Raw genomic sequence first — 27,475 nt, 5'->3', positions numbered from 1 at the left:
TGAAATAAATATGCTGCAATCATAACATGGCAAAGCCCAATAGGCAACAACAGAGGGCCATATTGACCTGCTAAATGTAACATTACTCAGTAATATTAATAGTCACACAATGTAGTGTCCTTTACTCGTATAAAGGTTCACTAAAACATCCCCTGCTTTTTAAGCATTAAAACCAAACAATGGACCTTGCAACAACAGACACATTGTACAACAGGTACATTGGTAAGCTAAATGTTCCATTACTCAAAGATCATTCCCTGGATCTCTTGCACTTATAAAGCAAATCACTAAATGTAATTGTGTCCAACCTCACATGGGGGAAAATAAAGAGTCACAAAAACATCCCCTTCTACTATGTGGAATCAAAAGAGTGTCACAAATACAATTGCATGGGTGTACTGTCCAATGTTAATCTCTTGCCAACATTTTACTGACTAATATGCTTTTGTACTGTACAAGTTCTCTCTCTCCCCCTCTCACACAGTACCATGTGATTTATTTCATTGTCTGGCCATATTGTGGGACAGACGCATACACAATAATACATGTCAGTGCATGTCAGTAATTACAATGTACTCAGAAATGTTTGTCTGAAGATGTCTGTCACCAAAATGACATTTATTTTTCTTGATATATGAACTGGTGTGACTAAATGTTTGTACAGTTTACAATTTCAAAGAAAAACAAATGTAGGGCGGCTAGGCGGTGCAGTGGGCAAGGCGCTCACCACCAATGCAGGAGACGCTGGGTTCGAGCCCAGCTCTCCGCATTGCTATCAGCTTGGCTGGTCGTTCATACTAATACAATTGGCAGTATTAGGGGGTGGGAAGCTGATGGGTGGGGATCGGACGTTGTGGACAGCGACTCCTGCGCAGCAGAATCAGGAAGCGATGGGGGCGGCGTGCCCTCCAAACGCAGACCCCCGACGCTGAGAGGTTGCGCTGTGCAGGTGAAAAGATGCGACTGCTCCTTCCTCGAGTACCGGAGGGGACACGTGATGTAAGGCTTCGTCCACATTGCAGCCGGCTTGTGGGAGGCATGGCCTAACAATGTTCGAGACATGGGAGGGTAGAATTGGACGATACGAAATTGGGATGGGAGAAAAATAGAAAATGGGAGAAAAAGTAGATAAAAAAAATTTAAATGTACATGCGTCAACACTCAACGGACACCTTACAAAATGGAAAAGGTCACATTAAAAAATAAGAACAGGAGAGGTTCTTGTATAGTAAACAGAAGGATATAGCAAGCTAGCATTAGGACACATAGTATAACTGTAGATTGTATAGTATAGCATGTATAGTAGTGTACATAAGACCCAGTGCCTCATCCGTAGCTAACTGTGTATGCACTATCGCAGGACCTTAGCATGTCTTACCATGCTCTTGTAAACTTTATGTAGTTTACCTGTTGTTATTATTATTACTTGTATTATTGCACATCATATTATTGCACAAATGTCCTATTTACTGTCTATTACTTGTGTTGCACATCGCTGCGGGCATGACCCCCCGCATTTCACTGTATGCTTGTATGCCGTGACAAATAAAACTCTTGACTTGACTTGATGTGTGCCATTTCTTATGAGTATACAGTACATTTGCGTTAACACGTTATTAATGGGTTAGGGTTAATGGTTATGGTTATTAATGGGAGCTAGCAGGCAGGTCACACTGGATCCTACTAGTTCAGCTAGCAGGCAGGTCACACTGGATCCTACTAGTTCAGCTAGCAGGCAGGTCACACTGTGGATCCTACTAGTTCAGCTAGCAGGCAGGTCACACTGTGGATCCTACTAGTTCAGCTAGCAGGCAGGTCACACTGTGGATCCTACTAGTTCAGCTAGCAGGCAGGTCACACTGTGTCGTATTCTCTGCAAATGTGTGAGTTTGTCCTTACAAACCTGCAGAAATGATTGTGTCTGCATTGAGTATACATTGACCTCCCTTTAGTCAACAATGCTGGTTAAATAATATGTTCTCAGTCAATCAACTTGCCTGGTTATACACAGTTTGAATAAATTTAATAATAAATGTCATGTGTGTTTTGTCCAGGGTGGTCTGGCCTGACGGTGCAGTGTGTTGGAGTCTGTTCTGCATGTGGATGTTCTCAGAACACCCAACTACAGACGGACACGACCCAACAGAACACTTTAGTACCGGCGGACACGCCTCAACAGAACGTCCAACCTCTGGACACATTGGACAAGACTCTGCCTCTACCCAGCGTCCCACTGTTCCTGCTGTCCCACTTCCCCTCCTCCCCAGCCCACCAGACCGAAGTTCCTAGTGCAGATGAGATGGATGACTGTCTCGATGGGCCGCCTCCAGGACTCATAGCCCCTATCAGCCCTGAGGAGGCAGATGCAGATGCAGATGCAGAGGCAGAGGCAGAGGCAGAGATAGAGGTGGAGGTCGAGTTGGACCCATGGTGGAATTCAGACCCTGGTGAGTCTTACGATTTCTGTTGTTGTTCTAGCTGAATATATTTCTTACTTCATATTAGGGCTGTCGATGAATATTCTATATTAAAATTAATAATCAAATTGTAAAAAAAAAAAAAAAAACATACATACATTAGATTGTGAAAATGAATATTCGCCCCCGGCTGTCTTCCTCAACTTCTCGTGTGGGCGTGAATGAGCTGCATGTTGGACAGGAGACACACAACGTCACTTTCATTTAGCAGAGCTGAATAATGTGTCACTAGTAACAACAACAACAACCGCATGGGGTGATGGGAGAGAATTCAGAACCCAACTCGGTCGCAAATACAGTGATTTGCACGCAGAAAGCGCTTCTGTTTGGAAATACTTCGGATTTTGATCAACTTGTGGAACCTTGAGACAATGTTGTATGCAAGCTATGTAAACTACAGCTGGCCTACCTTATTTTTTATGCTAACACTATTTTGGGAGTTCTAGTGTCAAGAATGTAAGTAGCCTACTGTTCAGTTTTTAGCACTTTATTGTAAATCACCCCTCAGGGTAAAACTTGATTATGCACAACTAATGCGCAATAATAGATATTTGAATGGTTCGAACCTCTGTGTTATTTTAGAAGGAATGTTCGAATGTCATTTTAGGCCAATTTTGACAGCCCTACCTCATATATAACCTATGCAAAGTAAATTTTCTCAGTTTTCTTTGCTCTGTAATGTTTGCAATGTTTATATCTGTGTTAAGTTTCAATTTCTGTTTTGGCTAAATTGTAATGAGTCCGACTTTGATTGATGGGCAGTTGGCTTGTTAAGATTACGATGAACAGCATATAGACCTGAAGGGCATGTTTACATGCCTCCAGTGCTCTATTTCTGTGTTCTATGTCATGTCACCCCGCGCTCGTGGCTCGTGCTTGTGCGTCCTCGTGCACGTGCTGGAAGAACACGTTTTCATATACCCTTTTCCTCCTGCTGCTGTGCGCTATAGTGCCCATTTCATCAACTAGTGGTCAAGAAACTCCACTGGACACCTTTGTGGGAAACATGTAATAACTTACTCAGTCGATGGATCCGGTTAATACAATTTATTAGGGCTGGGCGATTCTTGCTCAAATGTGAATCACGATTTTTCTCTCTAAGAATTGAGATCACGATTCTCTCACACGATTCTTATTTTTTCAATAAAATCATTTATTGCACTCTTTCTTAACACTTTCCGCGCCAGACCCGATGATAGTCGGGTTAACTCGCTGAACGTTCAGCGCCAGACCCGAGTATAGTCGGGTTACGGCCGTTCTTTCTTTTATTCAATATTTCCATTCATGTATGGATGAGAAAATTATTTCTTTTTCACATATTGAACGATAGATACTCGATGTCAAATAGGCAATAGTATTGTATCCATAGCTATAATATAGTTATAGCCCTGCAAACACCGCCACGTATTCCTATACTTTAGAACGCTCGCCTTTCAACCACACAGTACACAGCACCCTCTGGCGCTGAATGAGTTAAACAGACAACATAACATATCAAAGTGCTTGACTTAAACTTAAACATAACATATATGAAGGTGCTTGACTTAAACTTAAGTCTCTTGTAACATACAAAATAACTCAAGTCAGAATCGTCATTATTTAAAAAAGTTAACTTGAGTATAAAAAATAATTATTATAAAAAATAAAAAAAATACATATTTTTTCATAATTTAGAAATGAGATTGCATAGGTCTATGAATCGAGATCTCGATTTTATTTCGATGAATTGCCCAAGAGCCATATGAAATCCGCGATCACGGAATCGCGGACGGAATCGCGGAATTGAGCAATAAAAATGGAATCAACTGTATTAAAAAAAAATAAAAAAAATTATATATATTATTATTATTATTTTTTTTTATGTTGTGGGACTTGTACAGCACTTTGTTCAACTTTGTCAGTGCTGTAAAGTTTAAACCTTTTTAAATCTTAGACAAACAAAACACTTTGCTTTCATGAAATATTGTAAGCCGTCATTTGAGGCTTTATAAAAGCAGCACAATGAACACATCTGTCAGTGCCGAGTCCGACCTCATCTTAAATAACAAACAGCATTGCTTGTTGTAATTAACAAAGAGAGGCAGAGTTGATTTTGCAAAAAAATATATATATATCATTTATATTTTTATATTTTTTAATCAAAATTTATTTTCATATTCGAATCCCATGCCTATTGAACGAAGCTTCGATGCTTCAAAGTATTTAAGACAGCCCTATTAAATGGACTGTTATATCTTATTAAATTGTGGACATTTATTCATTCCCACTTATTAGACACTATTTCTGATGGTAAAATGAGCGTACAAAGCAAAATACAGAATTCTGAAATATTAAAACGGAAAAAAACGGAATTTGGAAAAAAATAAAATGGAATTTGGAAAAAAATAAAACGGATTTCATATGGCTCTACAATTTATTAATTTAGAATGAAAGTATCGAATACAGAATAGTCAGAGAATGGCTGGATGGAGGTTTGGCAAAAGGGAGGGGATAAGACATGTCCTTATGAGAAGACAAGTCTGTCATCGCCCACACGTTTAACACAGTAATCTGATGACAACATATAGTAATCAGTTACTTTATTAACACTTTCAGCGCCAGCTGTGTGTGCCAGCGCTTTAACGCATTGGACGCCAGACCCGAGAAAAGTCGGGTTTTCATCGTTATTTCTTTTATTCGATATTTCCCTTCATAATCCAGCCTGATGTTATCATTGGGAATGGGTCTGAGATCGCAAACGTCCAATACCGCCGCCTAACGCCTTGCGGCCTCTATTGCACATCCTTGGAAACCCTCTGTCTCAGCCTGTACGTCGGTCTAAGAAGTCCGGTCCGGGTTTTCCTTCTCGGGCATGAGTAACGTTTATAACGCATGGATTGGGGAGACTCGAGCACTGTGGATTCATGTGTTTTGGTGGAATGGCACGATTCCTAAAACGCTGTTTAGCGGCGTTTCCTGGGATTACACAGAATTACTCTAAAACTATACTCCTATTTACCATGGGGGCGACAGTGGCTCAGGAGGTAGAGCAGTCGTCTGGCAATCCGGAGGTTCCCAGTTCGATTCCCGCTCCTCCTGGGCAGCGTGTCGATGTGTCCTTGAGCAAGACACTTAACCCCTAATTGCTCCCGGTGAGCAGGTTGGCACCTTGCATGGTTGCCTCCGCCGTCGGTGTGTGGATGTGTGAGTGAATGTCTGAGTGAATGTGTGAGTGAATAATGGGTCAAATGTGAGTAACAAATTGTAAAGCGCTTTGGATAAAAGCGCTATATAAAAAAGCAGCCATTTACCATTTACCACGGTATAAAACGGGAATGTATTGATGAGAAAAGATTCTGTTTTTTGCATCTTGACCGGAAGAAACTCAATGACAATCGACTATATTATTAGATCCATAGCTATAATATTTAATATAGTTTTAGCACTGCAAACACCGGCATGTATCCCCATTCATTACAGCGCTGGCACACACGGCCATAAGCCACAGCGACCTCTGGCGCTGAACTTTACAAGGATGTGCAATACCGCTCTATCGTGCCGCCGGAATCCATATTAGCGCACGCTGCCGGAGAAATAACTTAAAACCACCTTAGAATTGTTTGAGATTGGTTATGTTCATGTTCATGGAGTCGTGTGCGTGTGAATTTGCTAGGATGTTTTTGGTGTGTCCGCTGACACTAGAAGTGTTCTGGAGGCCCAGGTAGCTGCATATTTGTACACTGCAAAAGATTTGATCTTATCAAGTGAAAATATCTTGTATTTGGTACAATAAGTCCAATATTGAGTAGAATTATCTTGAATTATCTTATTCCATTGGCAGATAATATAGCTTATTTAAATTTGTCTTGATTTTGGTCAATTTGATCTTGTTTTAAGAAAATGTTAATCTTGTTTTCTTAAAACAAGATTAAATTGACCATAATCAGGAAAAAAATATACTTGAAATAAGCAAAATTATTGTTGCAGTGTAGTTGTAATCAGGGTAAATGTCGAGATTAATGACATGCCTCAACACTTAAGAAAATGTACACTATTTGAACATAGATATAGATGATTTAATAGATAATATAAATAGAAAACATAGAACATACCAACTGTCTAACATACACAAATCATAACAATACAACAGCACGTGACGTTACACCTAAGAAGTCTCAGTGGGGGCGGCTGGGTGAGATTTGTGGCAAGTCAAATAACAAATCTGATTACAAATGACTAGGGCTGACCTCGAATAGTCAACTAATCGATCGAAAGGAGCCGTAGTCGACTGCCAACCTCTTAGTCGAGTGCAAGAAAAAAAAGTTATAATATATATATATGCAGTGTATATATATACATTAATTTTTTTAAACATTCTTTCCAAAAACAAAGAGGTCTAGAAGCGTGGCTAACGCTAATGGTGCGCATACCAGCGAGGCTAACTGCCTAAGAAAACGGGCACAGAGGCACTGAAAGAGTCCATCAGTGGACCAATTGCATGCTTTCGCAGAGGACAAGAAGCCTTCAGTCGACTCCTTCAGACATTAAGCACCCCCACACAGCCCAAATGGAATGATAATAAAATATTATATATATAATAAATATATAATTATAATTTCTTTTTTTGCATTCGGGGGGTAGTCTAGTTCAGAGCAGCGGCGCTCATGATTTAGCAGCAGCGCTGCGCTGCCGCTAAATGCATATAAGGGAAACACTGGCATGCCTACTAGACGCAAAGAACGAAGAACAAACTATAACATGGGCATCATATAGATTACATCCTGGTCCCTGCGACGTACCAACTGAACACACAACTATGGGGGGGGGGTTATACAACATTCCCCATTCCCTTGTAACATGTGACTCGCGAGATGAGTTGTTACAGAGCTGGTCCGCGCTGCTCTGTGTCTATTATGAAATGACAATTGCGCGTTGACACGGCCACTACGCAAAACTATTACTTGCACACTGCGCTCCTAAATGATACAGATGGAGCACGGTTGCCAAGCAGTTGCTGTGTTAACAATACTCAACCAGTAGGGGGCGCTCTGGTTATACCGGGTTACTTTTCGTCTCTAGTAAAGGGGAGGGGATTTAAATTGCTCCGTTCTCCACTTGATATAATTAATCAAATGATCAACGCTTTTAGAATTTCGATTTTTATCATCTAATTCAGATGATAAATAAAACGTTGACGCTTGTAAAGGCATGATGACAAGCGGAGAATAATGATGAAACACACACACACCAACTTTTTTGGAATTCGAAGCTTCAGAGCCAAGATTCTATTTTAATTCGAAGCTTCGTCAAAAATTTAAAAAAAAATTATATATAATTTTTTTGTTTAATTTTTTTAATTTTTTTATGTTGTGGGACTTGTACAGCACTTTGTTCAACTTTGTCAGTGCTGTAAAGTTTAAACCTTTTTAAATCTTAGACAAACTAAACACTTTGCTTCCATGAAATATTGTAAGCCGTCTAGCAGCACAATGAACACAAATCTGTCAGTGCCGAGTCCGACCTCATCTTAAATAACAAACAGCATTGCTTGTTTTAGTTAACAAAGAGAGGCAGAGTTGATTTAGCAAAAAAAAATATATATATATATATATATTAAGGCTGTCAAATATATCGCGTTAATATCGCGTTAACTCCTGATTCTATTAATGCCACTAATTTTTTTAACTCAAGATTAACTAAAATTTTTTTTTTTTTTTTTTTAACTAGACTTCACTCAGGTGTATTATTGATGCTCTCATTGATACTATGTTAGTGTGTGTGTGTGTGTGTGTGTGTGTGTGTGTGTGTGTGTGTGTGTGTGTGTGTGTGTGTGTGTGTGTGTGTGTGTGTGTGTGTGTGTGTGTGTGTGTGTGTGTGTGTGTGTGTGTGTGTGTGTGTGTGTGTGTGTGTGTGTGTGTGTGTGTGTGTGTGTGTGTGTGTGTGTGTGTGAGATATAGAGAGAGAGGGGGGTGAGAGAGATGAGGAAGGGGCAAAAGAGAAAAAGAGCTGGGAGAGTGTGTGTGTGAGGGAGAGAGGGGGGTGTGTGATTAATCAGCCCTTGTGTGTGTGAATGTAACAAGTTCCTAACGTTTTCTTTCCCCTATTATTTCATGCACACTTTATTCATTGTTTTAAATTATTATTTTCTTTTAAGTTATTTTGTGCATCACTCTGTTTTGAATTTGATGCAAATTTGCAATGCATGAGGGTCATCCTTTTGTGTTAAATGGCTGCACAAAGCAAGCATTTGTTGACTCGCATGTTGATAAGAGTATTAAAACTTGGAACTTGAAAAAGATCTGTTTAAGGTAAAAAAAAAAAAATTGATTAATTTGCGATTAATCGCGAGTTAACTATGGACAATCATGCGATTAATCGAGTTAAATATTTTAATCGTTTGACAGCACTAATTATATATATATTCATGTTTTTTTTTTTTTTTTTATAACATAATCGATTTTTTTTCATATTCGAATCCCATGCCCATCGAACGAAGCTTCGAAGTATTTAAGACGGCCCTACTTTCTTCCCGGCAAATTTCCTCTACTTTTAGTTAGCCTAATCCATGTTGTAACTGAGGGGTACAATTCCCTGACTGTATTGAAAGTATGGTATCATTAAACCACTACTGAGTTATGTACTTTAATTACTGGCCATACAGTACACGGGTATATATGATGAACACCCACACAATAACACGGCTTAACAAAGAAAGTCCTGTTTAGAATATTTATTAGAAGAGCAGCAATAGTAGATTACAGTATTGAGAATTAGGGTCGCGCTTGTATGGCGAAGAATGTGCATGAATAGGTCAAGAGCGTAAGTCCATGAGCATATTACGATGGGGATAATTAATACCACCTGTAGCATAAGAATTATATAAGGCACACTCGTAGGTCAGCTGGAGATACTAGGGGGGTTCCCTCCGGTTGTAAGCCAGCAGGGGAGAGGAATTGTCGGGAGCAAAAGTCTGGATCAACGAGGAATAAAGAGACTCCAGGTACAGGAGACGGTGCAATAATCCCTTGGTCCTTAGACAAAGCAACAGCTATACTCCGGTATGCACTGCAGCATGGATGAAAGCTAGCCAGCCTCTGGGTCCTAGAGGCGGGCTCGACGGGGCTCCCCACAGGGTAGATCCCACACGGTAGTGGGGGTAGACGGTTCTCTGCTCCAGCAGCCACAGTACCAAAGCAATATAATCCAGCCGAAAAGGGCTCTGCATTCGTCGGTGTAGGTTATCCAGTGTACATATCCACACGGTTCTCGTCTAGGGCTCCTCGGATGGCGGCACAAGGTTAGGCCGCCCAGCCTGGATAAGCGCACTAGCTCGGTACGATGAAACGGTGGTAATGCTGGTCACTGTAGAACGGTAGCCGCACGATACACTATACATAATAGACTATTACTTTATAATAGAATAAGTCGAACTCGACGATACAGCGTTAAACTCTGACACTTTAGCTATCAATTCGCACGCGGTCTCAAGGCTCTATTTAGGGGCAAAACGGGCCCACTTCACGGCACGTTGTATCGTGGTGAAGGCTTCAGCTTGTTGGGGTAACTAACTGCTGTATCCACCTGCAACGTATTTATACGTAAGATGAATAATCTAGTGCCAACCTCATTTCTGTCTCGTATTACTGCGCAAACCTGGGCATGTTGAGACATGTCTTAGCGGTGACTTTGAACTAGACATTGGGGGTATGGCCGTTGGCGCCTAGGGGGTCGCTGTCCAATAGGAGAACGAATATTATGGTCTGGCCTGTACCTAGGTAAAGGGATATTCCGTGTATATGTACAAAGAATATACAAGGGATATCAGACGATATACAAATATTATACAATATATCTCAAGTAATAAATATATATATTCGGTTTAATCTGACCCTTTGTAACACATGTGATCAATGGATTCACGTGAAAATAAATTGTAAGACTGTTGAACACATTATGGGTGCAGCCCCGATGACCAATGGATTCAACAGAATACTGTCGACGTTGGCCCCCCACCTTATGGCCGATTAACGCAGCGTGAATGTTCATGTTGATCTGCACTCCACCGAATAGTTCGAAGCTTCATTTATTTTATTTTTTTATTTTAAAAAAGATTGGTAGATTTTTATAGTTTTTTTTGTTACTACCTGGCAGTCCGGTAGAGAGACGTCACTATCACAATCATATTGACGAAACTGACGAGTTATATTCATTAAAGAAAGTTGATTTAATTAAAAAGTTGTTAGATAGTGCGGCTGTATTATTTCCCACGCTGTGGGGAGTGGCATATGCAGAGAAACATTAACCCCTTAACCTCTTTAGCCCGAGCGGTAATGACCCTAACCCTGTCACAACAGCAGTCATAGTGTATATTTTCAGCAATACGTTTGGTTACCAAATATTAGTGGAATATTCGTTTTTGAAATGCATTCATTTACTAGCAAATATCCGCCCAGGTTTAATGCGCGCCGCCATTTTGTTTGTAGTCATATTATGAGGAGATGAGACCTTGAGCTTTGAATGAGCGTTGGGATTTTAAAAAACAACACTACCCAGCTCAAGCCAGCTCCTGTCAATCAAATTACTTGTGTGTGAATTTTATTTCTTATTTTTCGGGATTATCTACCACAAAACTGAACGTTATTGGCATAAATTAGAATGCAGTTAGTTTATCTATCTTTCTGTGAACATTTAGCAAAAATCTGTGTTGCAATCTCATTCAAAATGACAGAGTAGTTTCCATTATAAAGAAGTAACTGTACTTACAGTAGATTTAATTCACGGTTCTCTGCCACTTTAAAGAGGAGATTTGGCCCGATCTATAGATGAGCAACTTGGCCATAATAAGGTCATCATATAGGCCTGATATTCTATAATATTTTAAATTGCATGTGTCCGGGTGGCATAATTTAGAGCCATATGAAATCCGCGTTCACGGAATCGCGGACGGAATCGCGGAATTGACCAATAAAAATGGAATCAACTGCAAAACGTGGAATATTGCAGAATTTGGCCTAATCTGGACTGAAATTCCGTTTTTGGGTGGAACGCTTGGTGCACACGCGACCGGGGAGGCGGACGCTAGAGCGGGTTACACACAACACAGGCAGTCTCCCAAGCGTCTCGCTGCTTCGGTGTTTACATCGTCAAGAAGCTAATAAATTCCCCAATAAGCCCTCAATTCAGAGCAGAGCAGTATCCTAATGACTTTTATGCCTCCGGCGATAAGGTGTTTTGCTAATTCTGTCAACGTTCCGTGGACTGGAGCTATAACTATAACGTTAGGACATGATCGCTTCTTGCTAAATCTAGTGCACCCATCCATTTGTTTAATGCAAACGAGTCATTATACACTGCCCTTTATAATCGAAATAAACTTAAATAGCTATGAAACGTTTTACAGTACATAGGACTATAGATGGAAATTATAGCTTCTTGCTAAATCTGGTGCAATCCATTTGTTTAATGCAAACGATTGTCATTATACACTGTCCTTTATAAACGAAATAAACTAAACTAAAGGTGCCTAAATTATGCATTACTATATTTCATCACAATAAAATAGATATAGCTAGGCTACTGACATTGTGATAATGTCAGTAGTAGCTAGCTGTATCTATTGTTTACACTTGAAATGTGTATTTTTATTTTGTCACAATATTATTTGAAAAGTATTGTGTAAAATGTAACTGTATTTCTGAGTTGCAGCACTTAAAAACATTAAATGGACTGTTATATCATATTCTATTGTAGACATTTATTCATTCCCACTTATTAGACACTATTTCTGATGGTAAAATGAGCATAAAAAGCAAAATACAGAATTCTGAAATATTAAAACGGAAAAAACGGAATTTGGGAAAAAATAAAATGGAATTTGGAAAATAATAAAACGGATTTCATATGGCTCTACATAATTCAGTACTGTATCTACAAAACCTCCCTTTTAATCATCTGCCCTTTATTCATTTGCTTAGATTTTGTCTACACGTCATCTCAAGAAGGTGCTGAACGGGCTAAGTGGTAGTTTTTCATGTCTGGTCAATTTTAGCATGGTGTTGTTCACCGTCAAAGATGAAAAAAAGAAAATAAATAAAAAGAAAATTGATATTCTTCTTTGGTTCATTACAATTTACTCAAGCCTAGTAACGGACACAATATTAATAAAGTTGATATAAAGTTCCTTTTTTATCCTCATCTGCAGATCCGCTGCCCAAACCCAGGAACTGGAAGAGGAGGAGTCTCATTACAGAAACACTGTCTCAAAGAGAAGACGGGGATGACTGGACTCCTTCTGAACAGAGAAGTACCAGCCACGCTGCCAATGTTTTTGTCTGTACAGTTTGTGAAAAGGTCTTCAGATCCAAAACTTGGTTGACCCGCCACTCCCTGGAACACACTAGAAACACAAAAGGACAGCCTTATTCTTGTGATATCTGTTGGAGGAGTTACAACTTCCTGGATAGTTTGTTAAGACACCGTCAGAGTTCTCACGGCATTTTAAAACCTCAAAAGGAATACAAGCAGGAAACCGAAACCGAACAGGAAACCGAAACACCTGCTGCTGTCTTCGTCTGCTCTTTGTGTGAGAAGGTCTTCGGATCCAGAGATTTGCTGGAACATCACTCCCTGGAGCACGCTGAAGACACAGAAACAAAGGTCTTTGGATCCAGAGATTTGCTGGAACATCACTCCCTGGAGCACGCTGAAGACACAGAAACAAAGGTCTTTGGATCCAGAGATTTGCTGGAACATCACTCCCTGGAGCACGCTGAAGACACAGAAACAAAGCCTCATCCCTGTGACATCTGCCACAAGAGTTTCGACCAAATGACCAACTTGATAAGGCACAAGAAACTCTCTCACAACGTCTCTCACAGTAGTCCTTCTCAGCAGGAAACTGAAAGCTCTGCCAGCGCCTGTGTCTGTTCAGTGTGTGGGACGGTTTTCAAATCCAGATATTTGCTGACTGTCCACTCTCTTGTCCACAAAAAAGACACAACAAGAAAGCCTTATCCTTGTGACATCTGTCGTAGGAGTTACTTCCACCTGCCCAGCTTGAAGAAGCACCGGAGGATCGCTCACGCTGTTTCACAAACATTCCTCAAAGGAATTAGCGCCCAACTAATTCCTTCTGAACTGGAAAGTGAAACTGCAGTCTTTGATTGTACCATGTGCATGAAGGCCTTCAAAACCAGTACCCTGCTGAAACACCACTACATGGAGCACAACGAAGAGAGAAGCCGAAAAACCTGTGCTTGTGACCTCTGTGACAAAAGTTACAACCATCTCCGTAGCTTGAATAGACACAGGAAGGAAGTCCATGGCATCCCAGAGCCTCTGTCTGCCGTGGAATACAGGAGCCTCTCCCCCCTAAAACGGACGGCAGACTCGCCCTTCCCTTGTGACATCTGTCATAAAGGTTTTAGTGTCCAGCACAACCTGACCAGACACCGGAGGCTGTGTCATTCCGAGGAGGTAGCGAGGCCACTGACCAACGGCAGTAGTAAGGCTAAAGACTCCATAGAGGTCACTGTGAACGTTCCCGAAGCAGCCAAACCGCGCAAACCGCGCTCCTGGAAGTGTGGCATTTGTGGGAAAGTTTTTAGCCGCTCCGCTGCCCTCTACACACACCAGCAGCTCTTCCACGCCAAGACCTTCGCAAAAGCTTGGCATTGTGAAGTGTGTGGGAAGGACTTTCAGTACAAATCTGGCCTGGAACGCCATTATATTTGTCATACCGGTGAAAGGCCTCACGCCTGTGAGCTCTGTGGGCGTTGCTATAGGACCACAACGGGGCTGAGACAACACTATCTGAAACAACACAAATGGGACAGTGTTGCTAAGGACTCGATAGAGAAAGCTGGAGATGCTATTGAAGGTAATGTAGCTGAATATGTAAATGCTGCTAGCAGTGCTAGCTCTGTGCTAACCGGCTCAGGTCTCGAAGACCATCTGGACAAAGACTTCTTTGAGAGCTTCTACATTGCTGCTGACCTGCAGACACATGCGGAGAAGGAGCCCGCTCAGGAGAGCGAGACGGAGAGGAAATATGGAGGAGAAGCAGAGGGAAGGGTGGATAGGAGCCGTGGAGGAGAGGAGAGAGATAACATGATGGAGACAGATAAGGAAACGGGAAGGAGGCCGGGATGGAAACTAGGACGGCCCAGGTCCTGGCGTGGACCAGGAAGGCCAAAAAGATCAAGAAATGTAGACAACGACTACATACCACACTGGACTTTATCAGACAGACAGACAGATCCCAGCAAAACAGACCGACAGGAAGATGACCGTGCTAAAGGAGTTAAACGCAAAGTGGGAAGGCCAAAGAAGATTCCTCTGGAACGGGAAAGTTCATTCTGCACCTCGGGCGATAGCTGGATGGCTCCCACAGACGGTTCCAGCGAAACAGACCAACAGGAAGATGAGCGTGCTAAAAGAGTTAAACGCAAATCGGGAAGGCTGAGGACGATTCCTCTGGAACGTGAAAGTTCATTCTGGACCTGGGACGAAACAGACCGACAGGAAGATGTGCATGCTGAAGGAGTTAAATTCTGCACCTCGGGCAAATACACGCAACACACACTCACCAAGAGGATCAACACTGGGAAATACGCAGGTGTGACAGTCGAGGGACGGGCAGATCTGACATCATTTATACAGCCTTGCTCTGTTGTGCTGGAGCCCCTCCCATTGCATCATCCTGACCTGGAGATGTATAGTTCTGGACAATCAGACTGAATTATAAACTGGAAAACGTAGCATTATACAGATAATGAATAATGCTGCTGTTTTAACCACTTAACGTTCCGACAGCCCCGCCCGCGCATGGGCCTTTACAGCCGCCTGTCGGCATCACGCTGTATTATTGCCTCTCAACCAACACCATCCATCGGTTGAAAGCTAAAATGGCCGCTGTTTGATTGACACCTATTACATGCTTTCAATCTCTGGTTATAACAGCCAACGAGTGTCAGTTTCTAAAAAGTGACTGGACAAATCACCACTGACGCTGACAATTATTGACCATTTGTGTAGCCAATGAAATTCTGAAAATAATGATATCTTACTTGAGTTGGTTTTCTGAGACCGAGAAGCGGTAAAAGCGGTAAAAGAGTACTGTATGCAAGAGAATAAACGTGCGCCTGTCTCTCCGGAGCACACATTTCGCTGATCTGTTGTTGCGCTGATCCAGTGGCGTAGGGGAGGCCCCCGCCGACCCCGCGGTGCGGGGGGGCCCCGGAGCTTAGGGGGCCCCGCCCCCACTGTAGACTATCCTCTTAGATTTCGTAACGTGCGGGAACAGGGCGCAGACCGCAGACAGTGTGAGGAGCCCAGTATGGTTCTCCGGGGCTGCAGCTGGATGCATCTCGCGCAGAGGGCGGCCCCCCCCCCCCCCCTCCCTGCTATGATTTGCTCACCTGCGATAGGGCTAGGCTGATAACTATGTTCATTGGCAGCGTTCAAAACACAGCGGGAAGCGCCGGTAAAAATGCCGCAAATATCCAAGCGGAACAGGAGACGGCAAAGCTACGAAAAAGAACATCATTGTTCCAGCAGGCAGCAAAGGTAGACTGACTCTAACGTTACTGAAGAATGCATCGGCAGTAAGCTCCCCACCCAGGCCGGCCGCGTCCACCGCTATCAACACGCCGGTCCCCCGGTCAGCTCTGCGTCGAGTCCAGGCAGACAGACAGCCCAGCCAGGCGGCGGCCCCCAGCCACGCTACAGCCGCCCAGACAGGTTAGAATAATATAACGTTTTATTCGCCATAACCAGTACGAGTAGCCTACAGGTTACATTGGAACTGGAAAATCGAATCCATTAATCTTTTAGTACATGGTTTGCGAGTGCTCCCACAGGCCGAACATTGCCCTGATTCTTGCGAGATTAAATCCACAGGTACCTCTCGGCGTACCGAAGCTTTTCCTAAATCACTTCAATCATCGAAAACGAGGGGAAAAGGTCGGCTCGCGACCCTGAAAATGTCGCGTGATTTTAAAAACGCTGTATGAAGTGAGCCTATTATGGGCTCCACGCGAGCTTTATACCGTGGGTACATCATGGACGTCCCACAACTTTTACTCATTCACATGTAGCCCCGAAAATGCTTAGAAAAGGAAAGCTGAAAGCGTGGAATAAACTCGCAGAAACGTAAAAGTGTCCCACGGGCACGCTGTGATTCCGATCCGCGTGAAAATATTCACGGCCATAGAGGAGACCGTGGGACACCTTTTTGCAACCTTTTGCTCCCACACGGCGCGTGTGTGGGAGTGGGCGGGGCCTCATGGTCTGACCTGCGGGGGGGCCCCGACATATTGCGCAACGCCACTGCGCTGATCTGTTGTGTGAGAAGGGGTGGGGGTGGTGTATGTGACGAGAGAATCGTGGGGGAGAGGGGACTGCGGTAGTGTTGACTCATCTCACTAGTTTTTGAAAAAAACGCCTAAATATACCATTACATTTTCTTTTGATATTATTATCAACTTTGGACATGTTCTAGGTAAGACTTCAGGCTATGGCCCCAGCAGTGTTTTCAGCTAATAACTATAGAGTAGATAGATCTGCAGGCATCTGTTTGCAAAATAATTCAGATGAAAATGAAAACACCTTCATTTCAGTGTGTTCTCTATGACAGCGGTTCTCAAACTATGGGTCGGGACCCAAAGTGGGGTCGTGGTTAGGTGACAGTGGGGTCGCGCATTTGCAAAAAAAACTAAAAAAAACGTTGATAGAGTTATCCACCTGGCAGCTGTGTGTATTTGCCATGTCTCGCCCCTTCATCAACGGAGGCCGACACACAATATTCCAATACACATCTCACTACATCCTGCATATTTATAATCGCAGGAGGGGGGGTCTGGTCTTTTGTGTGTAACCTGGACTCGCAATGGATAGGTTTGTTGTCCGAAGCGGTGCCGGTTGGCCACGATGAAATGAGCTCTGCGCTTAACCAGCTGCTATACCACACTGAAGTGGGGTGGCTATCTCGAGGCAGAGTATTAAATCAGCTGCTATACCACACTGAAGTGAGGTGGCTATCTCGAGGCAGAGTATTAAATCGCCTTTTTTAACTCTGAGAAGAAGCGCAGATTTTCCTTGCAGACAAAAACAACCCATTGGCAGAGAAATGTGCTGATATGGATTAAGACTCCGTTAGTGGCACTCCACGATAATCAGTGGAGATTTTGGGGTATTTCCTGCTTGCTGGCTTTTTGTAGGAACAGAATTTTGCAAAAGATTATTTGAAGCCTATCATCTATAGTCACTAGAAGGGCTCATTGAACAATTTAGAGCACAAGAGAGCGCGGACAATTTGGACAACTGGATCAAAGATCTGTTCATGACGCAGCAGGCCACTGTCTGAGCAGGAAGCGCTCAATGATCTTTCGTGTGACGAGCTACTGAAAGTCAAGTTCACTGGACAGGCCCTTGCAAAGTCCGGAACGAGTACCCAGTGTTGTGTAATGCTGCACTGAGAAAGCTTGTCCCCTTCGCATCAACATACCTCTGTGAGGCCGGATTTTCAGAGTAGAAGCGGATCTTCGCCAAAGTGCACGTGATCGCATTTTCTTTTCATGTTCTGGCAACATATTTTGGCTAAATATGCCTTGTTTTATAAATGTGTATACAGAAACAATTCCGTTGCTTTTGTTGATAATATTCATTAATTTCATTGATAACATAGTGCTGTAATTTCATTTTCTAATAAATATGCATGATCAAGTTCAACAACGTGTGCTTTTATTTTTATATTCCTTATTTCCATGTTGAAATTACGCTATACATTATTAGTGTGGGGGTCGCCAAAAAAAATCCTAGATTAAATGGGGTTGTGGTATAAAAAGGTTTGAGAACCCCTGGTCTATGACAATAGCACTCAGAGTGATTCTTCCTGTTGTAGAAGAAAATTCCAAGAGTATTCCATTTTAAAAGAGGCTAGACTTGTGCATCTGCTACAAATGGTTCCAGAATAGCGTCCAATTTAATTTCAGTATGCAATCGACAGGCGTTTTATGCCAAATTGACAGGACTGTTAACACTTTCCCGGCAAACCACGTATATATACGTTATTGGGCACCAGCGGTTGACGGCCAAAGACGTATATATACGTTTTTGACTCGTTTTCCCTTTTATTCGATTTGAATACCCTATTCAATGTCAGGGAGCTGTATTTTGCATGTAAAAGTCATATTGGGACTCCAAAGGTGCAGTACCGGCCAGATCCTGCTAGTAGCGCTGTATCGAGAATGCAGTAACCCCTGTTCCAGACCGCCTGTTACTGTTCCGCAACTATAAGTTATGTCCGGGGTAGGCCTGATTGGCCCCGACAGGCACGTGACAGGCGCGGCCACGCTCCCGCGGCAGCCTCAGGACGCGCAACTTTCTCTGCCGCGCGGCACGCTCCGCGGCAGCATTATGTAGTAATACGCCCTTTTTCACTATCCAGAAATAGCTCAATTGGCAGTGTTGCATTGGTGTGGATCCTACCGTCCGTTGCTGGCGAGTTCGATTCCCTTCAAATTATTATTATTTTTTTTAACGTGCATTCGTTCGCCGTTAAGTTTAGGCATGTTAACTTTAAGCATTGTTTCGGAGTTGGTTAAGGTTAGGCATTGTTTCGGAGTTGGTTATGGTTAGAAAGGTTAAGTTTAGGCGCTGTTAAGGAGCTGGTTAAGGTTAGAGTTTGTCTTAGAGAATGGCAATATTCTTTCAGAGTTGGTTATGCCTTATGGTTAAGGTTAGGCATGGTTAAGGTTAAGGTTAGGCATAGTTTCGGAGTTGCTTAAGGTTAAAGGGTTAAGTTTAGGCGCTGTTAAGGAGCTGGTTAAGGTTAGAGTTTGTCTTAGAGAATGGCAATAGACAGCCTATTTCCGCGCGACAGCTCTCAGCAGCCTCGTTGCGCGTCCTGAGGCTGCCGTGGGGCGTGGCCGCGCCTGTCACGTGCCTGTCGGGGCCAATCAGGCCTACCCCGGAAGTAACTTATAGTTGCGGAACCGGTACAGGCTTCCAGACCAGGTGCCACACTGAAAACGCTCCGGGCGCTCTTTTCTACTAACCTGAACCTAGGGCTTCACCCGATCGCATTGAATCTTTTTCGGGACCCCCGATTCATTATGCTGTGGTGGGTTATGTCGTAGATCAAATGGACATACGATCTAGCAGATGGCGATCAAATAATTGGAATATTCTTTTTGGAATCCCACCTGCCACAGGTAAGAACAATTTGACCTCAATTTCAGCCTGATCGTAGATTGTTTTCATGCATAATTATCTCCCTGATCAGCGTATGTTGTGGTAATAACGAATGCCGTTATTGGCAATCAATTAATCAGAAACGACCCCCCCCCCCCCCCCGTTCATGCATTCATGATGAAACATAATACCTATCATATGCATTTGACTTTTTAATTGTGGCGCGTGTAGGGGCAAAACGCCAATGGATTTGGTATAATACACGTTGCGGCTTATAAATAGCCTCACAGGAATTAGCCCTGATCATTCTGAAATAACACTCATATTCACCACGGTATAAAACGGGAACGTATCGATGGAAAAATTATTTATTTTTTGCATCTTGAACGGAAGGTTCTTAGTGTCAAATGACCATGACATTGTATCCATAGCTATAATATAAAATATGGATTTAGCTCTACAAACAATGTGACGCACAGGGAAAGTGTGTAATGGAAAGCTGGCCCAGCTATAGCTAGATGGGGATATGGAATGGCCGTGAATGTGTTGAAAGCAGGGATGCAGTGGTGGGTGGACGGGGTACCACGCCGTCCTAGTAGTTCGCTGAGCAGAAGTGCGCGCAATCGCGCACAGATGTGCACGCACGCACACAAAAATGCGTTCACAATTGTCACTGGACTCGTCGCGCCGTGCGCCAAGTACCGGGCCGGCACTTATCACCTAGACTTTGCATAATAATAGGATACCGATAGCATAACAAAGAACGAGAAGGGCCAAACCAAAATACAAGCCCTGTACCAATTGGTGGGGGTTTGCTTCATCTGTGGTCCCGACTGGAAGGATGAGACATTAAGTTGTGCTTCAGAAGGAAACTCCTTCTGTAAACTAAGTTACATTGTTAATTTAGTTTGTATTTACTTTTCTAGTTTAAGTTAATTCAATTAAAGAAATTGTAACTACAATTACATTTAAAACATTGTTATGCATAATAATCATCTGTTCTGTGCGCAAGCGAGGGAACATGTATGCGCGTGCACGGGAGCGCGCGTGCACGTGGCGTCCGGGCAGTTCCCATGTTTTTTTTTTTATCCACTTTTTCTCCCATTTTCTATATTTTCTCCCATCCCAATTTCGTATCATCCAATTCAACCCTCCCCTGTCACGAACGCTGTTTCTTGCCTCCCACAAGCCGACTGCAATGTGGACTAAGTCATACAGAGCACAAGTCCCCTCCGGTACTTTAGGTAACAGCAGTCGCATCTTTTCACCTGCGCAGCTCGATCTCTCAGTGGTGAGGAGTAACGCGTGGGAGGCTCACGCTGCCCCCGACACTTCCTGATTCCACTGCGCAGGCGCACCAACCGACCTGTAGGAGTCGCTGTCCACAACGCCCGATCCCCACCCATCAGTTTCCCACCCCCTAATACGGCCAATGTGTATTAGTACGGACGACCAGCTAAACTGAAAGCAAATGTGGAGTGCTGGGCTCGAACAGGCGAGCCCAGCGTCTCCAGATTACGTGGCGAGCGCCTTGCCCACTACGCCACGTAGCCGCCCCCCGGGCAGTTCCCATATTACGACTGCACCACTGGTTGAGAGGTTAACACACGGTACCCTGCACAGACACACTGGCTTGTGTTAGAACGCTTGGTAGAGGATGCCGCCTTGCGTTTGAGACACTGAGGTCAGAGCTTCATCTTGAGGCCCTACAGACCGTCTCAAGATGATACCCACCTGACAGTTATAACTACAGGGGCTAAACCCTGTAATCTAACATATTGCCGTCGGTTGTGTGATAGTAAAGGGTTAACCTTCTGTCGTGTGGCAGTGAAAGGGTTAACCGGCTGTTGTGTGGCAGTGAAAGGGTTAACCCAGACCCACTCCTATCCGAGCTCCGGGAAGGGTCATCAAGGAGAACCTGCCTTTTCTCAGTCCTTGCCCCACAATGGTGGAATGAACTACCCAGTTAGGACAGCCGAAACCCGTCCAATCTTTCGCCGTCAACTAAAGACACACTTCTTCAACCATTATCTGAAAAAAATATATATAATAATTCAAATCTAACCCTAACTAACCTTACTGTCATGCACTTGTCCTAATAAACGAACCTACACTGTAGCACTCAGCACTTTGATGAACATTGTTACTCAGCTGATAGAGTTGTACCCTTCCTGATGACTTGTCGTACAGAACTTGTAAGTCACTTTGGATAAAAGGAAGTGTCAGCTAAATGACTAAATGTAAATTCATTAATTCGTTCAATCTTTATTTAATTGTGAAATATCACTGAGAGCAAGCTCTTATCAAGAATTACCACACAATAAATACAAACAATACAAAACAAACAAGAAAAGTCAATTAAACATAACTGCAGACGGGTTGGTCATTAAGGATTTTAATTGACCAAAGGGTTTGAAATGTAAAACAAGCATTGGAGCGAGTATGATAAGGTCCAGACTGAGGTCCAGTCGTATCGCTTTAGTTTCCCGCTCGGTCCACCCATTTAGGGATTCATCATTGGGAAAATGGATTATCTGCTATTGTAATAATTGTGCCTCATGAACATTGGCAAGCTTTCCTTTTTTGCACAAAATGAGTTCCCTTCTATCACTAACATTATTGTGAAATGAGTGATATAAGGGGGAATATCTCCTAACAATGGCTTTATATAGAAACAGATGCCAGTGCAAATCTGCCATACCCAACCTTATTGTACAGTGAGTACCATAAATATCATCGATAATGGCTGAGTAATATACAGAATCTAAGGGTTTAAGAGTGGAAGCAGCAGCATGTCTATAAATCGCATCGCCATAATTCAAGACACATAGGAAAACTGCTTCAATGACCCTCTTTCTGCTAATCATTCGGAAGCTGGTTCTGTTCCTGTACAAGAACAACAACAATATATGAATAGTCCATTAATTTAGCTATAGCTACAGATGAAACTAAGAGCCATCTATTTAATAGTCCATTAATTTTGCTATAGCTATAGGAGATTCCGGAGACTGCACGCGAGAGGTATATTGTTGTAGCCCAATTTCCAACATAGTAACCTTTGGGAAGGTGGGCGTGTCCGTTAGTTGGGTTATCCTATTTATTCGTAATAAGAATGAGTAAGTAAGAATGAAAAATTGGGCGAACCATGTAACACGCTGCGTCGTGGCACGGCCGACCCGGGTTCGATTCCCCGACCCGGCGTCATTTGCAGAATGTCTTCCCCCCACTCTGTCTCCCGCTCTTCCTCTCTCTCTCTCTCTACTGGACTGCCCAGTAGCAAAAAGCGATAAATGCTAAAAAAAATATATATATATGAAAAATGTATACATTTGATATATGTGACTCGGCACGGTCTAATAATAATAATGGATTGGATTTATATAGCGCTCTTCTCTGACTCAGAGCGCTTCACAGAGTCCATTATTCGTTCATACACAGTCATACCGGTGGTGGTAAGCTACAATTGCAGCCAGAGCTGCCCTGAGGCAGACTCACGGAAGCGTGGCGAATAATCATCGCCTACGGCCCCTCCGACCACCACCAACATTCATTCACATGCATACACATTCATACGAGGCAAGTAGGTTAAGTGTCTTGCCCAAGGACACAACAGCAATTGGATGGACATGGGCTTGAGCGGGATTCGAACCACCAACCCTTCGATCATTGGACGCCCCGCTCTACCCCTGAGCCATAGCCGCCCCACCATATCTTGGCGGAGAAGATTCTTCAGAAATGCCGAAAACGTTGCGTGATTCAGAAATGGGTCGAAATTTGCCATTTTTGAGTGCTTTGAAATGTTCTCTATCTGTTTCCTTATTTGCAAAACTTAATACGCCCGTCCCATCTCTGGTCTTTGGAAACATGAGCCAGCTCTATTTTGTACTATTATTTTAAAAGATAATAAAATATTGAATCTTGATTACTATCTTGACTATTTTCCTTTATCCTCTATATGGTTATACGATCTCACAAGTTTCAAGTTTGCTTTTATTTGTCATGTATAAAGTACATATACATTACAGTGATGCTTGGTTCTGTATGAGCCCCTGAGAATGTGCTTCATACAGTAAAAGGTGAGTGTTTTTGTTTAAAGTTTGTTTTATGTGTTACATAGTCATTGAGCATCCTGATGGCCTAAGGTCACAAGACATCAGAATAACAAAGCAAGGTGTTGCTGTGGAAGGTGTTAACTTGGGGGGGGGGGGGGGGGTTATCTGGGTAGAGTAGTCATTATACATTGTAAGAGAAATGTCTCCATTTTCTTTTGAGGCCTGTAGCTCTGGAATACGTATTGTGTTATCAGCATGTTTCATAAGACATAGATTGAAGTATCCGCCCGATTTGTGGTGGTGGCTTATTTTGAAGGTATGAACATGTACTTTCATATCATGTAAAGATAATAATAATTTGAAGATCCCTCTAAAGGACCCAGACTTGGGTCTATGCCGGGTCACATATGTGGAGATCGGTATAGATAATTTCTAAATGGATTTGGTTTTGATTTGAAAAGTTGGCCAAGCAACTCGACTGAGTTTATGTTTTGAGTACTTTTTTAGAATTTCCTGGACACCACACCGTCGTCTTCAGGGATGTGTTCATACTGTTGAGGTCAGTGGAAGGGGAGGGACTTCTATATAGAATAAAATATTTTAAACCATTTGTGACTCTGCACTGTCTAACACTGTGTTAACCCTTTCACTACCACACTACAGAAGGTTAACCTTTCACTACCACACTACAGACGGTTATCTGCATCCCCCCCCACAATTAATTTTTATATTGAAGGAATGTCTTACATTTTAGCCCCTCCTCAGTTGGAGGTCAGTCGCAGAATGGGAAGATATATTATAGTAGAAACAGGTCTATGGGCCACGTCTCAATGACTGAAACCAAAGAAGATCCTGGAGCACACAATTCACTTTAATATTTTATTGATAAGGTACGAACTACTAACATTTTAACGTGCACTACGTCTTCTTCAGAGTCAAGCGGTATTGCCATAATATGGGAAAAGTGAAAATGCCCTCCTCCAGACAACCTCTCTCAATCAATAAACCACTACCTTCACAGTACTCATTCAAGAAGGGAGGAGCCATGAAAAGGCAAGAATCACAATATTACAAACGACAAGCATGAAAATGCTTGCCACCAAATACAGAATACATCACATATTAGAACTGTGTCAATCTATAGTTTACATATTATGACAAGAGAGGCTTGGTTCATCAAATCAAATCCATGGGGACAACACACGTTAATGTCCCCATGGGCCGGACACGTCTTCTTTAAACGAGTCAAGAAGAAACATAACAATAAGTCAAGAACAAAACAAAAACACCATAAGGTCCAACAAATTTAAAATAAATGCAAATAAATAATAGAAATATGCAAGCACTCCCAGACATACCCCACGCGAAGGTAAGGAAAAACTCACTAAAACCTAACAATAGGGAAGAAATGCTCCACAGGCAGTGTGGAGGAGAGACACCTTAGAAGGGCCATTCAAGGGGGGATCTCCCTTCTTAGATGTCGGTGATAGTAGTGTTGCAGACTAACAGTTGGTTAGTTTAGTCTATTACGTTTTTATAGAAGTGTTTATCCAAAAACCCTCATCTCAGCATTTATTTACAATGTCTCCTCTCTGGGATGGACACATTCGTTCAATACTGCCCCACAAAAGCTGACGTATCACTTCATCCAAATCAAATAGGTCTTATAAAACAGTCAGGCAGTTTACACTGTATACAATAATGTTTGATGACCTTGGTCCGACCCTGGTCCGACACTTCTGCTTATCAACCACAGGGTGGAGCTGTGTCCTGAGCTGTAGCTCTGTCAACTCCCAACATGTAGAATGTACACTACACTGAACCAAAGCCAGATGCTCAGGTTGAAGGCTTGGTCTGTTCAGTTTGCATTCCCACCTTTAAAATGTCTTATTTTGATGTTTTCCTAGAAATATATGTAGTTATATATCAGTCATATATGACGCAATAATCAAACAAGGAAAAGATCCACACTCCCAACTAAACATATTTAAATGCAAATGAAAATACACAACAGCACATTTAGTTAAATTTTTTTATGATCAAATGAGTGGAATTGCCCTCCAACTGACTCTGAAGCTGAAGGTTCTTTGTGTTGACTCGTCTTGGAGATGATTGTTTATTCTTATTTGTTGTGCCTATAATATATGAAATAGCTGATAAACTGTCTTGTTTTGTAAGCTCGTCATCGCTGTAAATGAGGGTAACCTCTGTCTCACGAGTTGAAATAAAGGTTTGAAATGGAATTGTACAGTTGTGTTGTCAGTTCTGAAACAGTGTGCTCTGTGTCATCTTCACCAACTCATTGTCTCTGGAGCAGCTCCAGGCTTTATACATGATGACATCACACGATTGAGATTTAGCACTCTTAGTTTTTTTTATTTGTAGTTATTCCTGTTCACTAATATGTCTGGACTGTCTTAGACCATATAGGAATAGCATGTATGAATTATAAAAATGGGATTTAAGATGAAGCTAGGAGACCTGGCATATTGTGCGGCAAAGGGAACGGAGTACCTCCAGTCAATGGTCTCTAACTACACACCCTCAAGACCCCTACGCTCTGCATCTTCTGGCCGTCTCAGACCCACTCCTATCCAAGCTCCGGGAGGGTCATCAAGGAGAAGCCATCTGTTCTCGGCCCTTGCCCCACAATGGTGGAACAAACTTCCCACCACAGTTAGGACAGCCAAAACCCGACCAATCTTTCGCCGTCAACTAGACACACTTCTTCTACTATCAATACCTGAAATGAAAAAAAAATAAAACTAACCCTAACTAGCCTTAAGGTCATGCACGTGTCCTAATAAACTAACCTACACTGTAGCACTCAGCACTTTGATGAACATTGTTACTCAGCTGATAGAGTTGTACCCTTCCTGCTGACTCGTCGTACAGAACTTGTAAGTCGCTTTGGATAAAAGCATTTCAGCTAAATGTCAAATGTAAATGAGAAGCTGTGGTTTATGGGTAATACAACTTTATTAGCTGCTGGGGTGTTTCATCATAACAGGATGTTTAAAATATCAGAACATCCTGAATGAAGCCTGACAGATTAAACACTATTTTCCTTTCTCACTGACCACACCAGTCAATCAATACTGTGTGTGTGTACACAAGGCGATCGCTGTTGTTTAAACGGATAATATTGATGAGAGAGGAAAGCTAATTATTTTTTTGTGTTGAATCACTGTAAGCCATTCATTAGTCTTATTAGCCTCCCTCTCTCTCTCTCTCTCTCTCTCTCTGTCTGTTTCTCTCTCTGTCTGTTTCTCTCTCGTATCCGTCTGTTTCTCTCGGTTTCTCTCTCTTATCTGTCTGTGTTTCTGTCTCTCACTCTCTGTCTGTTTCTCTCTGTCTCTCACCCTCTTCTCTGTCTGTTTATCTCTGTCTCTCATTCTGTCTGTTTCTGTCTCTTCTCTGTTTATCTCTGTCTGTTTCTCTGTGTCACACAGACACACGAATTAACCTTATCCACTTCATTTAGGGACTAGATCAACTTATTGTCAGTCGTATTAGCCTCCCTCTGTTTCTGTCTCTTCTCTCTCTTTGTCTGTTTCTCTCTATTCTCTGTTTCTCTCTATTCTCTCCTCTCTGTCACTCTGTCTGTTTCTCACGCTCTCTGTCTGTTTCTCTCTCTGTCTCACTCTTTGTCTGTTTCTCTCTGACTCTCTCTGTCTGTTTCTCTCTGTCACACACACACACACACACTAATTAACCGTATCCACCTCATAGCTGGAGCTTAGGGACTAGATCAACTTATTGATGTCCACACAC

General features: G+C 42.5%; 1 protein-coding gene across 1 annotated transcript in view; it reads left to right on the top strand.

The window, feature by feature from the left end:
• The window catches only part of LOC311237956 (uncharacterized protein), a gene marked incomplete at its 5' end in the record, with an annotated part of 32,281 nt that extends 15,501 nt beyond the window's left edge, over nucleotides 1-16,780 (top strand). Inside the window, 2 exons of the mRNA XM_084325930.1 lie at nucleotides 2,055-2,447; nucleotides 12,658-16,780. Coding sequence (XP_084182056.1) covers nucleotides 2,055-2,447; nucleotides 12,658-15,194 — 2,930 coding nt within the window. The 3' untranslated portion in view covers nucleotides 15,195-16,780. The remainder of the gene's footprint in view (nucleotides 1-2,054; nucleotides 2,448-12,657) is intronic.
• Between the last annotated feature and the right edge of the window lie 10,695 nt (nucleotides 16,781-27,475).

The sequence above is a fragment of the Notolepis coatsorum genome, assembly GCF_963971535.1.
Source record: "Notolepis coatsorum genome assembly, chromosome: 12".
In the NCBI taxonomy this organism is placed as follows: Eukaryota; Metazoa; Chordata; class Actinopteri; order Aulopiformes; family Paralepididae; genus Notolepis; species Notolepis coatsorum.
The sequence above is the reverse complement of the archived record's forward strand: the minus strand, read 5'-3'. Positions and strand labels throughout refer to the sequence as shown.